This window comes from Varanus komodoensis, unplaced genomic scaffold (assembly GCF_004798865.1).
Source record: "Varanus komodoensis strain SLA01 unplaced genomic scaffold, ASM479886v1 scaffold322, whole genome shotgun sequence".
Taxonomy (NCBI): domain Eukaryota; kingdom Metazoa; phylum Chordata; class Lepidosauria; order Squamata; family Varanidae; genus Varanus; species Varanus komodoensis.
Window position 1 is genome coordinate 1,220 of NW_025335803.1, and position 15,226 is coordinate 16,445.

The following is a 15,226-nucleotide window of genomic DNA, read 5'->3' on the forward strand; positions in this document are numbered from 1 at the left end:
ATGTTATACATTATTATTATAAAATTGCTATAATTCAACTGCTCAAGCAGCTTACCAGGGGAGGAAAGGACATCAAGGAAGCCTGCAATATTTATATGTCTCCCATGGGGCCTTGAAGTGCTGAGATTTAGGTGATGACAAAGGCCAAGTTTTGCCAGTTTTATGACCCTCACATTTTTACTAGACACTTCTAGCTTTAGATGAGGATTCTTAATTTGATTGTGAAGCAAGATGTTGATGCTCTCTTGTGGGCAGCAAGACCTGTCTCCTTGTCCGTCTTCACACCCAGAGTACTCTACAAAACACCTTGTTCAAGTCACACTAATCAAGTTGTTGATGTAGGACAAGATGAAGAAGGCTCCATGTGTGGGGACATTGCGCCAAAAGAATGATGCTGCTTTTTCAACTGCTGCTGTTTCCAATTGTGGTTCAGAAAGTGTATACTGTGGAATGCACTGGAAATGAACCTGAACATATTCCACATGATTGGTACGAGCCAGGAGATTTCCTCATTGGGGGGATGGCATCTTTTATAAATTACTGTCCCCGCAGCATCAGGTTCATCAAACACCCTTCTAAGGAGAAGTTTAACAAACCATGGTAAGACATTTTTCATCCAAGGTCAGCATGAACTTCCCTTCAGCTATATTGAGTGGCTCTTTATATTTATATAATTGCCTGCAAATATGCATCATTTCTGGAAAAGAGTGGCTTTTCAACTTTTAAAAATACAAGTCAGCTGTAAAAACACAGGTCAGTCAGAATCTCTGCCTCTTTTCTTGAGGGTGCAATAATGTACACAAATGTAAAATCTGTTTAAAAGGCACAATGTTGTTCCTCATTCCAAAAGGATCTATTTAGCCCCTAACTTTGCTGGTTTGACTCTACTCATGCACAAGCTGCTGAATATTTCAGTGCTAGCTAAAATAGACCAGAAATATGATAACATGATTTTGTTCCCTCGTTGCCTTTTCTCTGAAACCACATGTGACTTCTGTCTTTGCAGGGTGATGACTAAGTTCTACCAACACATTCTGGCTTTTGTATTTGCCATTGACAAGGTCAATGAGGACCCCAGCATCTTGCCCAACATCACCCTCGGCTTCCACATTCGGGAAAGCTACACTGATGCAAGGATGACCTATCGCACCACTTTAGATTTGCTTTTCAACTCAAATAAGTTTGTGCCTAATTATCTGTGTGGCATTGAAAAAAATGTTGTAGGTGTGATTGGTGCACTGAGCTTTGAAACCTCCTCCTGCATGGCAGACATCCTAGGACTTTACAAGATTCCACAGGTAGGATCTGCACATGAGCCAGCATGGCAAAAGGGACAGAAGGCTGGACTGGATCTTAGAAGATCCACTTTCTTGTCCCCACTAGGAGATGACTAGTGATATCCTTTAAGGAGTGAAGAGGTTGCCAGATACTCCTCTTCTCTTTTTGGAATATCAGCCGTCCCTCCATCTTCTTTTCTTTTTTCCAAGCTATCATGCGGCTTCTTCAAACCTATCCATGACCTGGACAATCTCCATTCCTTTTAACACATGGTCCCAAATGGAGCCCTTCAGTACCAAGAACTTGTTCACTTCTCCATTTTCATAGCTGAAGTAGTCTGGTTAGCTGTTGTGAAACTCCTCTTGTTCTACATTGATCCAACACTGGACACTTAATACACTTATTAGAGGATTTTTACAATTGAGTCATTAATAAGTTGGAGCCACTTCTTCAGGATGTCTGTTAAAAAAAAACAGTAGGCATAACTCCTTAAGAAGCCTAGTTAAAATAGGAAGACATTTCCCTTAAAATCTGAAGAGTTGAAAGGACAACAGTGTCCATCTTAAGCACTTCTTAAACTTCTACCTATGCCAATGCTATCAGTTTTTTTCTCCCTGTTGTAGTCCAGCTGCTCTCCATCATCCATTTCAAATGTCAAATGAATTATTTGAATACTTTGTTAAATCATTGTTGATACAATAGGATGTTATAGCAGCTGAAGCTTACATTTAGCACATCTTGTTTTGGGACCAAGGAGGCTGACATATACTTCTGTTCTCATTCTGGAATCTCAGCCTTCCCCTTCTTCCTTCCTTTTCCCAAGCTTTCATATGGCTCATTCAAACCCATGCATGAACTGAACAATCAATACTCCTTTTACCGCATGGTCCCAAATGAAGCCCTTCAGTACCAAGGACTGGTCCAGTTACTTCTCCATTTTCAGTGGATATGGATTGGGCTCATGGCTACAGATGATGATGGTGGAGACCAGTTCTTGAGAACCATGGAGCCATTGCTTTTGAAGAACAGGATCTGTTCAAATTTCACATTAAGGTTTCAAAAAGCATTGCATATAAATGATGCCATACAAGAAATGATTCAAGCTTTATTGCATAATGTGGAAGATGTAATGAGGAGCAAAGCCAATGCCATTGTAATCCATGGAGAAGCTCCAGCCATTACATCATTGGAAATGCTTTTATTTGCAAGCACATTGGTCCAGCAAATATTTCCTCAGTATAAGGGGAGGTTTGCCTCAGCAAGAGTGTGGATAACAACAGCACAAATTGATTTCTATGTAAATCGTTTAGTAATTCATAGTGGATTTGACATGCAAATGCTCCATGGTGCCCTCTCCTTTACCATTCCTACCAAGGAACCTGAAGGTTTTCAGGAATTCCTTCAGCTTGTCCATCCTTCCTGGGACAATGAAGATGGCTTTGTTAATGATTTTTGGGAATATGCATTTGCTTGCTCATCTTCACATGTCATTTTCAGATTCCGAGGAGGATGTGCAGGAAACGAGAGGCTGGACATCCTTCCTCAGTCTATTTTTGAATTGAGCATGACTGGCCACAGCTACAGTGTTTACAATGCTGTCAATGCTATTGCTCATGCCTTACACAACTTGTACTCACCTCCACCAAAACACAGAAGAATAGCGAGTGGAAGAAGACAGACTTCTCAGTGTGTTCGTTCCTGGCAGGTAATTTTGGTGACTAGCAAAAGTCAATGGTCATCACTTATAGATTATGAAATGGTGTGCATTTTTAATTATTATTGTACCATGCAAAACGAACCAAACCAATCCATAACAATGAAACAAAAATGGAAATGAAATGGAAATAAAAGTTTATGCATTTTTAACGGTCCTTAGAAAGGGAAAATAGCCATAGCAGGTGATTCAGTTATACAGGTAAAAGAAAAATGCTGTTCAAATTAGTTATGAGTATAAGAAGAGAAATTATGAAATGTATTTGCAACTTTATCTTTGCTTCATGATTTTTTTTTCCTTATAAAATATGAGCAGGTAGAGTTAAATGGCGAAGGCAGTCAAGTCAGGGACATTTGAAAGGATGAGTAGAAAAGAAGAGCAAAGGAAGGCCAAAAACGAGCTGCATGTACTCCATTAGGGAAGCCATAGTCTTGAATTTAGAACAGGTGAAAAGAGTGTTGTGGATAGGACATTCTTGAGTGCTTTGACTTATAGGATTGTCATAAGTCAGAGACAACTTGATGGCAATTAACAACATACACTTCAACAAAGGCATCCCAAACATACATATTCATTCATTTCTTAAATTGCAGCTAAAACCACCTGTTCAAAAATCAAATGGTTTTCAAACCACTCTTCCACTGAGTTACTATAAGTGACCATTTATCCACTTGATCTTAAAAAAGAAACAAGGGTATGTCTTTAAACATTCAAGAATCTCCCATTAAAGGACAATTATGTTATTCACAGGGGTCTCTTCCCCTACAACCATATCACAGAGAACCTAAAATCAGAATTGTGTCATGTTAATACAATTCTGGGCTGGAAGGTCTTATCTTCACTGGGATTCCCTGTTCAAAGATAGTTGTTGAATATGTTCCTCTGAAGCCATTCTATTGCCATTTTCTACACATTATCATGGTTACATTACATTCCATCACCGTCACGTCTGAATCTGGAGCTCTCTGGATGGTTCACAGCATATACGTCCCTGAATTGCTCATCTTCTCAATTATTGTTCCCTTCCTCGACAAATGTGAATGGATTGAGAAGAAAAGAGAAGTCAGAGAAACAAGGAAAAGAAATTCAGGCAGGCAGATTTTCTTTCTTCTTTCTCAGTTTCTTTCCTAAAGAGGCCATTTGGGTTTTTCCATCAAAGGCAAAGATTCAAAAAGCATTTAACAAGATCATTAAAATGTATTAAAAGTAATTGATTTTATGTTGTTACCAACCCTTGATCGCATCAGGTAGGATTTCTATGGGACCTGAGTATAAAGAGGGGTATTATCCAAGCCAAAAGTATCCGATTGCCATACAAAACCACTTTTTACACCTTCCCCCTTGAAAACTGTGGCAGAAGCACTTTCGTACTACCTAGTTGGTGAGGAAACAGGTGGAAATACATAATATTCATCCAGGCAGGACAGTTGGGAAAAAGGAAAAAACTGAGGACCATTCAGATAATAGTGAAATCTGAAAATGGTACACATGAACACTCACATGTTGCTTCCCATTCCTAGATCAAGAGAATTCACAACTCAAATCACAACTTTTGATTTCTGTACAATGATTTCAGTACAATATTCTGCATTTTAAAAAGAGAAGCGTCCAAAAACTCCATGACTCTTCCAAGATACGAAATCTGGCTGGAGAATATTAGGAGCTGTCAGCAGTTTTCTTTGAAAAACTAATAGAATTGCACTTGAAGTGTGACAAAATTGGATCAAACCAATATGTATGTAGACATGCTTGTTTTTGGAAGATCCTCTCAGTAGTGCTCAGGACAATGCTGTTAATCATGGGATTTTTGCATTCATTGATTCATATATTTAAGCTACTTAAACAATGTGAATTAGAATATTATAACACTTAATATACCATATTATCTTCTTTGATTCTTGTTTAGCTGCACTCATTTATTCAGAAGATCTCATTCAACAACAGTGCAGGAGAGGAAATTATGTTTAACAAACATGGAGAGTTCAAAGGAGGCTTTGATATAACCAACTTGATAACCTTCCCTAATCAGTCCTATGTCAGGGTCAAAGTGGGAAGGGTGGACCATGATGTTCCTCTACGCAAAGGATTCACCATTCATGAGGACAAAATTCATTGGCACAGACAATTGGAGCAGGTGTGGAAACAACCAATAGTGTTTCTTGCACAAGTCATCCTTCAGCTGATATTCAAGGGTAAAACTGTCTTGGAAAAGAAGACACATGGTGTTTAAAAATTAACATAGTCCCTATATTACATTTCTGAGAATATAAGATACAGTGGATTCCCAGATCCAAGTCAAAGGTTCTATATGGCATGTAGGGACTGAATCTTTGGTAGCTGCATCAGCTGCCTTCCAATGTGGCACGACTGTGGAACACTGTGCCCAGATGTCCTGGAGTCCCTGGTCATCATGGGAAATGCTGCCACTAGTGCTGCTGTTTCCAGTTTTCTCTGCCTTTCTAATTGCTGCTGAGTTGTGGTAGGAATCAGCTGGCTGGCAGAGATGCAGCTATCTTGCATTGCAGCCCTCTGGGAGCTTCAGTGGTCAGGGATGGCCCAGCCAGTCTGCTACTTCAGATACCTGGCTTCAGCTCTGATGCTCCTGAGTGGTACTTCTGGTTCACAAATGCAATGCCAAAGGGCTCTCCAGTTTGGCACCTCTTTGGTGCCCACTTAGTGTCCTTTGGGTACAGGAGAAATTGTGTTTGTGAGAGATAGAGGGGGAGAGGGGGAAAGGGGGAGGGAGACAGGGGGAGAGGAGGGCTTTTTTTTTTTTTTATGAACTAAGTTAGATAGATTTGGACATTTTAAGGAAGTAGGGATGGATACCAGAGGTAGGAAAATGAAAAAATGATGGAAGCCATTTGATGGGGAGGAAAATAAGGAGGAAAGTTGTTGGTCAGGAAGGAAACGTATTGGAAGGGAGGGCATTGTAGAATGTAAGTAGAAAGAAGAGAGGGATAATAGTAAGGAAAGGTTTACAAGGGATAGGAAGTAGCAGGCTGTAGAAATGTTAAATTTCAAAGGAAAGGGATTGGTAGTTAAAGAAGGGTTCCGGTTCAGGTTCTCCTTCCCTCTCCCTCTCTCCAAGGTCGCCCTTGAGGCATATGTCTTGAATGTTTGTACTGGGAGTTGAGGTTTCAAGACAGACTAGGGATCCAGCTGGTGTTCCACCCTACTTGCTACAAAGCAGCTTCCCTGCCTGCATTGAAGGAGACTGTCTTAGACCTGGTGTTGACGACCCCCAGGATGTTGGCTCTGGGGGACTTCAAACTTCATGCCAGGGCTGTTCCATCCAGGGCAGCTTAGGACTTCATGGCAGTCATGACAAACATCTAAACATGTTACTGGCCAAACACATGAAAGGAGTTGCACTCGAAACCTCTTTTCCTCAATGGGACAGGAGGATAGTGGCCCAAACGTGGAGGTTTTACTTTTATCCCATTGTCATGGTCAGATGACTTCGTGGTCAGGTTTAGACTTCTGCCACCTTTCTCCCTCTGCAAGGTTGAGGTGCTGAGTAAAATGGTCCATCCCCAGAATCTAATGGATCTGGTAGGTTTCAGAGGGCTCTGGAGATCTATCTGGATGATATCGTTGGTGCTCCTGTCAAAGCCCACCTTGCAGTAGGGAATAAGAAGGTGCCCAGGTGGTTGACATTATCACACATAAGCACTCTCTCCCCTCTTGCCAAGGTCCATCATCCCCTTAATATACACCACAGCATAGAGCAATGAAGTGAGAGGTAAGATAGTGAGAGTGCCGGTGGAGGAAAACTTGTGATGACTCTAATTGAGCACAGCTTAGAGCTGTTTACTGATCCTATTCCATAGCTATGAAGAACATGACAAATTTTGTGACCTCCTTTGGGTATTCACAATGCCATTCATTTGCACTTTTCCGAGGGATTCAAGGACTTTTACCATCAGGCCAATCACTAGAAACTGGCAGCTGTATAGTGCAGCTAAAAAACAATGTATTCTGACTTAGGTGGACTAGTGGCTGACAGAGGACAGCAAACACTGCCTATTATATTCATTGAAAAACTGGTGCAAGAACACTGAATAGTGCAAGGGGCAATGCTGAGCTGGTTGTGCAACTGATCAAACCAAAGATAGCAGTTCTCATCTTCACATCTTCAAAAACGATTTAGGATGCTCCCCATGCTTCATGCGCAGTGAGAAATTGAGTATTCAATATCATTTGACTCTCTGGTCACAAAGACGTCCTTGATGTGCAATGACTTCCTCAAATGCCTTCTTCACAAAACTTTCCTCCAATATTTTCCAACAGGTGCCTCCTCCTTCTGTGTGTAATGAAAAATGCCTTCCTGGTTCCAGCAAGAAAAAGCAGGAGGGGAAGCCATTTTGCTGCTATGACTGTGCTCCATGTCCAGTTGGGAAGTTTTCAAATCAGAAAGGTAGGGCACCAATTAAAAGAAAAGTGTGTTTCAGCAAAACAGAAGAAACTAATTGAAAAGATCTCTTCACAACACCTATCCAGTCCTTGCTTCCTTGCTTGAGTACTTTCAGTCAACAAATACAGAGGAAAGAAAGCAAAATCCCAATACGAAAATATAAATTAGTATTTCCTCCATTTGGAAGGAAAGCAAAAGTGGAAGTTGCTCCAAAACACCAGTTTCAGTGTCATGAGAGGAAGGACAAAGAATAAAGTTGATTCTGCAGGAATTGAGAAAAATAATCACAACCATTAATCAACCCCCCAGATTTTGCACCATCTGCTAGAAGGCTTCTATCAGGGCAGGGCATGATGCATGGAGAAGAGGGCAAAGGTTAAACAAACATCTATTTTGCAAAGAAAGCAAAACTGGTATTTTTTCGAAAAAGTATTATGCATACTCAAACAATTCCATGATAGCAGAAAATAGGTCACATGGAGTTCTGGAGAGGCTGTCCTTAAATCTAAGGGATGTGCGGAGCTACTCTTCACCAATGTTTCCATGTTTCTATTTCAGATATGGAAACCTGTGTCCATTGCTCAGGCCATCAATATCCAAACAAATTCAAGAATCAATGCATTCCAAAGAAACCAAACTTCTTAGCTTTTGAAGACAGCTTGTCCATCATTTCCACTTCTTCTGTTCTTTTATTGTCTCTGATCACCATGCTGGTCCTAGGACTCTTTATCTGGCAGAGGGACACTGCCATTGTCAAGGCGAACAACAAAACCCTCACCTACATTCTCCTCATCTGCCTTCTCTTCTGTTTCCTCTGTCCTTTCCTCTTTATGGGAAGACCCAATAGGGTGTCCTGTCTTCTTCGACAAACTGCTTTTGGTGTGGTCTTTTCTGTGTGCCTCTCCACAATCCTGGCAAAAACCATTTCGGTGGTTCTGGCCTTCATGGCAACCAAACCAGGATCCCAGATGAGAAAGTGGGTGGGAAAAAGACTGGCCTATGCCATTGTCTTCTCCTGCTCCAATATTCAAGCAGGCATCTGTGCTCTGTGGCTGGCAAATTCTCCCCCATTCCCAGATTCAGACATGCACTCCATGTCTACTGAAATCATCCTGCTATGCAATGAGGGTTCCATCCTCATGTTCTATTGTGTCTTGGGATACATGGGTTTCCTGGCTGCTGTCAGTTTTACAGTGGCCTTCCTGGCCAGGAAGTTGCCAGACAGCTTCAATGAGGCCAAGTTCATCACCTTCAGCATGCTGGTCTTCTGCAGTGTGTGGTTGTCCTTTGTCCCAACATACCTCAGCACCCAAGGAAAGTACATGGTGGCTGTGGAGATCTTCTCCATGTTGACCTCCAGTGCTGGCTTACTGTGCTGCATCTTTTTCCCTAAATGCTACATCATTGTTTTCAGATCAGACATGAACAACAGGGAGCAGTTAATGAGAAGAAAGAAGTAAACATTAGAGAAACTCATTTTCTCTCTGATCTTCTCTGCGTTCTGCACAAAAGCATAAAATTGGGATGAAGGAATTCTGACTAAAATGACTAATCAGATTTTCTGCATCTTGGCTTCCAGTGCTGGTTTATTGTGCTGCCTCTTTTCCCCCAAAAGCTACATTATTGTGCTGAGACCTGAGCTGAACAACAGAAGTAGATCATTCAATAACAATATAGATAATGGGGCTGTCCATTGTTGCTCCAATCATCTTTATAACCTCTAAAAGGAGATAAAGGATAGAAAATTGAAACATGCAACCTCATAAGATTTTAGTTAGACATCTTACTTTATCTAAACATTCTCCTCACTTATGAAAATACACTGTATCTCACTGATCAATTAGTTCTGCAATTCTATTAGGAAAGAATATAGTCTGTATTTTTTGTTTGTTTGCATCATACCTGTTCAGAGGGATATACTGAATATTATTCAACTATTTTCTATGTCTGAGGAATAAATGCTTCTCTGGGAAGGGATGATTTGAGGTATTAGAGTAATTGAAGAACAGCTGGTCACATTTCTAAGAACTCAAGCTATTTTCAGTCTGGTTGAGTTCTCCCAAAAACTAGCACTTGTTTATTTCTTGATCCAAAGGGAATTCAACTGTGAAGCTATTCTGTACAGTATAGCAAATAATAAAAATGAGCAGCCATAATGTTAGTAGCATTGATCAGTTATTAACCTAATCTAATCTTACTTTTTCAGAAAAATATTAATTGAAAATACATAACACTTACTTAGAAATTTTAATATTTAATTATTTTCTATTAATTATATTTATCCTGGATCACTGATTGTCCTGGTGAAGGGGCTTGCATAGCTCAATGAACATATGAGCTATGCTGTTCAGGGTCACCCAAGATGGACAGGTCATAGCAGAGAGCTCTGACAAAACGTGATCCACTGGAGAAGGAAATGGCAAACCACTCCTGTATCTTTGCCATGAAAACCCCATGGACAGTACCAAAAGGCAAAAAGATATGATGCTGGAAGATCTGCCCTTCAGGTCAGAAGGTGTCCAATATGCTACTAGGGAAGTACAGAGGGCTAGTACTAGTAGTGCCAGAAAGAATGAAACAACTGGGTGAAAGCTGAAAGGACACTCAGTTGCAGATGTATCTGGTGGTGAAAGGAGAGTCCGATGCTGTAAAGATCTATACTCCATAGGAAACTGGGATGTAAGACCGAGGAATCAAGGCAAGCAGGATGTGGTCAAACAAGAGATGACAAGACTGAACATCGACATCTTAGGAATCAGTGAACTAAAATGGACAGGAAAGGGGGAATTTGATTAGGAATACCATCAGGTATACTACTGTGGGCAAGAATCCCTCAGAAGAAATGGAGTAGCCTTCATAGTCAATAATAGAGTAGGAAAAGCAGTACTGGGATACAATCTCCAAAATGACAGAATGATCTCAGCTCAAATCCAAGGCAAACCATTCAACATCACAGTAGTCCAAGTCTATGCCTCAACCACTGGTGCTGAAGAGGCTGAAGTTGACCAGTTCTATGAAGACCTACAACACCTTCTAGAATTAACTCCAAAAACTGATTTCCTTATCATCATAGGGGATTGGAATGCTAAAGTAGGAAGCCAAAAGATAACCAGAATAAAAGGCAAGTTTGGTCTTGGAGTACAAAATGAAGCAGGGCACAGGCTGGTAGAATTTTGTCAGGGGAATATGATGGTCATAGCAAACACTCTTTTCCAACAACCCAAGAGACAACTCTACACATGGACATCACCAGACAGTCAACACAGAAATCAGAATGACTCTGATGCTCTGCAGTAAAGGTGGAGAAGCTCTATACAGTCAGTAAAAACTAGACCAGGAGCTGACTGCGGCTCAGATCATGAGCTTCTGGTTGAAAAATTTAGGCTTAAGTTGAAGAAAGTAGGGAAAAGCACTAGGCCACTCAGGTATGACCTAAATCATATCCCTGATGAATATACAGTAGAGGTGACAAATAGATTTAAGGGATTAGATCTGATAGACTGAGTGCCTGAAGAACTATGTTCAGAGGTTTGCAACATTGTACAAGAGGCAGCAGCTAAAACAATCCCAAATATAAGAAATGCAAGAAAGCAAAATGGCTGTCTGAGGAAGCTTTGCAAATAGCTGAAGAAAGAAGGAAGCAAAAGGCAAGGGAGAAAGAGAAAATACAAACAATTGAATGCAGAATTCCAGAGAATAGCTAGAAGAGATAAGAATGCCTTCTTAAATGAACAGTGCAAAGAAATAGAAGAAAACAATAGAATAGGGAGGAGCAGAGATCTCTTCAAGAAAATTGGAGATATGAAGGCAACATTTCATGCAAAGATGGGCATGATAAAGGACCAAAATGGCAGGGACATAACAGAGGCAGAAGAGATTAAGAAGAGGTGGCAAGATTACACAGAGGAACTATACAAGAAAGAGCTTAACATCACTGATAACCATGATGGGGTGGTCACTGACCTCGAGCCAGACATCCTGGAATGTGAAGTCAAATGGGCCTTAGGAAGTCTGAGCAACAACAAAGCTAGTGGAGGCGACCGTATTCCAGATGAGCTATTCAAAATCCTAAAAGACAATGCAGTAAAAGTGCTACAATCAATATGCCAGCAAATTTGGAAAACTCAACAGTGGCCAGACGATTGGAGAAGGACAGTTTACATTCCAATCCCAAAGAAGGGCAATGCCAAAGAATGTTCAAACTACTGCACCATTGCACTCATTTCACATGCTAGCAAAGTGATGCTCAAAATCCTACAAGCTAGGCTCCAGCAGTATGTGGACCGAGAACTAGCAGAAGTACAGGCAGGATTTTGAAGAGGGAGAAGAACTAGAGATCAAATTGCCAACATACTCTGGATCATGGAGAAAGCTTGGGAGTTCCAGAAAAACATCTACTTCTGCTTCATTGACTATACTAAAACCTTTGATTGTGTGGATCACAACAAATTGTGGCAAGTTCTTAAAGAGATGGGAGTACCAGACCATCTTATTTGTCTCTTGAGAAACCTATATGTGGGTCTAGAAGCAAAGGTGAGAACTGGACACGGAACCACTGATTGGTTCAAAATTGAGAAAGGAGACTGGCAAGGCTGTATACTGTCACCCTGCCTATTTAATTTATATGCAGAGCACATCATGAGAAAGGCAGGGCTAGATGAATCACCAGTTGGAATTAAGATTGCTGGGAGAAATATCAACAACCTCAGATATGCAGATGATACCACTCTCATGGCAGAAAGTGAAGAGGAACTAAAGAGCTTCTTGATGCGGGTGAAGGAAGAGAGTGCAAAAGTTGGCTTGAAACTCAACATTAAGAAAACTAAGATTATGGCATCTGGTTCTCTCACTTCCTGGCAAATAGATGGGGAAGAAATGGAGGTAGTGGCAGATTTTATTTTCCTGGGCTCCAAGATCACCGCAGATGGGGACTGCAGCCAAGAAATTAAAAGACGCTTACTCCTGGGGAGGAAAGCTAAGGCAAATCTAGACAGCATACTAAAAAGCAGAGACATCACCCTGCCAACAAAAGTGCGTATAGTCAAGGCTATGATTTTCCCACTTGCAATGTATGGCTGTGAAAGCTGGACCATAAGGAAGGTTGAGCGCCAGAGGATTGAGGCCTTTGTATTGTGGTGCTGGAGGAGACTCCTGCGAGTCCCTTGGACCGCAATGCGATCAAACCAATCAGTCTTAGAGGAGATCAACCCTGACTGCTCTTTAGAAGGCCAGATACTGAAGCTGAACCTACTTTGGCCACCTAATGAGAAATAAGGTCTCCTTGGGGAAGAGTCTAATGCTGGGAATAATTGACGTCAAAAGAAGGGAACGGCAGAGAATGAGGTGGCTAGATGGAGTCAGTGAAGCAGTTGGTGTGAGCTTGAGTCGACTCTGGGAGATGGTGGAGGACGGGAAGGCCTGGAGGAATGTTGTCCATGGAGTCACGATGGGTCGGACAGGACTTTGCAACTAACAACAACAATTTTATTTATAGCCCTCCTTTTTCCTTTTCAAGAAACTTAAGCCAGCCTACCTAATTCTCCTCCTCCTGACACATCATAAAGAATAAAACTTTTGGAATCCTATTCAGAACTATATCATTTTGCTATGAAATATCAGGATACTGATTGCCTCCACCCCTAGACTAATTTTAGAATGGGACTCCAACTTCCTTGCTTTTAGTGCGTCTTCTTTTACATTTTATGTATCTCTTATATTTTCCAAAAGAGGAATGCTTCCTTCCTCACTAATTCTTTTTCAGGAGTCACTATGAGTTTTCCTGTAGGTATCTACCCACACAAATGCATAGCAGATTTTCAGCCTTGGCATAGCTGACCTAGGCAATATTCAAGCCACTATCCATCTTCATGATTCCACCTGCTATCCCATTCCCACCAATACAACAGAAGCAGAATGAAGCAGGAAAATCAAGCAATTGTGTTTGCTTCAGCACTTCTACAACTGAAGAATCATGAATCCCAAAAGTGTTTATTTCCCCTATAATTCTCCCACTTGCTATAATTGATTACAAGCTTAAATACCCTACAAAAGCTATACAAGGAAACTAAAACCCAAGTAAGCCTGAAGTGTTTGTCAGCCTCTTCATGGACCATTGACAGCTAAGAAACTGAGATGAGAGAGAAAGCATTCCTATTTTGATCACTTTTCCTCTTTTGTTTAAAATCATCTCAACTGGCATTCAAGGGATGCTCTGGGGACTCTGTTGAAGTTAAGGAAGCTGAGAAGGCATGTCTTTTCCCGAATGTCCATTATGAGGGCCTGCTGTAACAGCTTGCTTAGGTCAGGATGATAGTGATACACGGAGGGACATGGAAGTATGGGCATGAGTCAGCCACAAATATACTGCTGTTCCCACTGGTTCTGCTGCCAGATGCAGTATGGAAATTGCATGCGATTAACTGCCCCAGAAATTAGTCTGTATATATTTCACATGAGTAGTATGAGCCAGGTGATTTCCTCATAGGTGGGATGGCATCTTACCTGCATTACATGCCCTAGAATGCTTGGTCCATCAGACATCCCTCTCAGGAGGAACTTAAAATCCCAGGGTAAGGACTGTTCTATCATTAAGGTTTTCTGCATTTTATTTTTGTGGTTCTTTTTACTGAAAGGCACTTATTGTGTGTCTTTAAAAATGATACTGCACCTTTAAGCAAAGAAAAAGGAATAGGCTACTTCATCAGATGGCCATGATCTTTCATTGCATATCTGGACTGATTGGCAGTGTAGAAATATAATACATAAATAAGTAAATAAATACAGTGACATATGGAATCCCCTTTGGTGTATCCCTAAGTGAAAAGTCAAAACATGAATATACATATGGTAAACTTCAAGAGTGGTAATGTTGGGAGTGAGCAGGTATTTCCAAGGCTCAACAATGTGGACTCAGATGAGGAGAAGCTGAGGGGTGGGGGGTCAAAATGTCAGCCATTTACAGAATCACTCTTGTGTGTGTGCTTTGTTTTGTTATTCCTTGTTGCTGTCTGTTTTTCTTTTCAGTTTCTAGCTGTCCTAAGCTTTTTAATTGTTTCACATTTTCCTTTTTTATTGTACTGTTACCATCTGTTTTTATGAACTCTGTAAAGTGCCTAGAGAACTTTGGCTGTGGTGTAGAAATTATGTAAGTGTTAGAATTAGGGTTAGGGCTAGGGTTGGGGTGGTGGTGGTGGTGGCAGGTTCAGATGAAAGGCTGGACTCCACAATTAGAGGAAGAATTTTGAACATGGCAGATGGCATGTGCAGCATCTCCTCAAGGCTTAACTAACTCCTCCAAATGTTTTAAGCTATTAAAAAGCTAAACCCTGCTGGTAAAAAGAGATATTGGGGTGCTAAAAGTAGATGCCACTATTAGGAGCTCCCAGAAAGTGGCAACTGGCTTGCGGCACAGTGCACAGTAGTACCACAAAATATGTTACAAAGAACAAATGTACTGAAGCTCAGTGCAGATCGGCGGCAGAGGCCCTTCTCTGGGAATACTCTGTGAAGGATATTAGGACGGTGAGTACTCGGAGGAGGGCTTTCTCTGTGGTGGTGCCCAACATATGGAATGCACTTCCCAGAGAGGTTCGCCTGACGCCATCGTTATTTGTTTTTCGGCGGCAGGCCAAGACATTTTATTTAAACGCTATTTTAATTGTTAAGGTTTATTTGTTGATTTTAAACTGACCAGGCTGTTTCCACTATTTTATTTTATGTATGTTATTTATTCAATGAATTTTTTGTATTTATATGCAGGATTTTAACGATTGTAAGCTGCCCCAAGGCTTATGCGATGGGGCGGCATATAAGCTGTC

General features: G+C 41.0%; 1 protein-coding gene across 1 annotated transcript; it reads left to right on the top strand.

The window, feature by feature from the left end:
* Positions 1-520: 520 nt before the first annotated feature.
* Positions 521-8,869, top strand: LOC123027577 (vomeronasal type-2 receptor 26-like). Its single transcript, XM_044438511.1, has 5 exons — positions 521-600; positions 1,007-1,298; positions 2,102-2,983; positions 4,899-5,184; positions 7,968-8,869. The coding sequence occupies exons 1-5, from the start codon at positions 521-523 to the stop codon at positions 8,867-8,869; spliced, it is 2,442 nt and encodes an 813-aa protein (XP_044294446.1).
* Positions 8,870-15,226: the final 6,357 nt, after the last annotated feature.

Bases quoted from the DNA above. Each gene is read 5' to 3' on its own strand.
- LOC123027577 (XM_044438511.1), top strand. From the start codon at position 521: ATGGCATCTTTTATAAATTACTGTCCCCGCAGCATCAGGTTCATCAAA. The intron at 1,299-2,101 runs GTAGGATCTGCA...CCTTTTCCCAAG, and splicing joins GACTTTACAAGATTCCACAG to CTTTCATATGGCTCATTCAA. The intron at 5,185-7,967 runs GTAAAACTGTCT...TTTCTATTTCAG, and splicing joins CCTTCAGCTGATATTCAAGG to ATATGGAAACCTGTGTCCAT.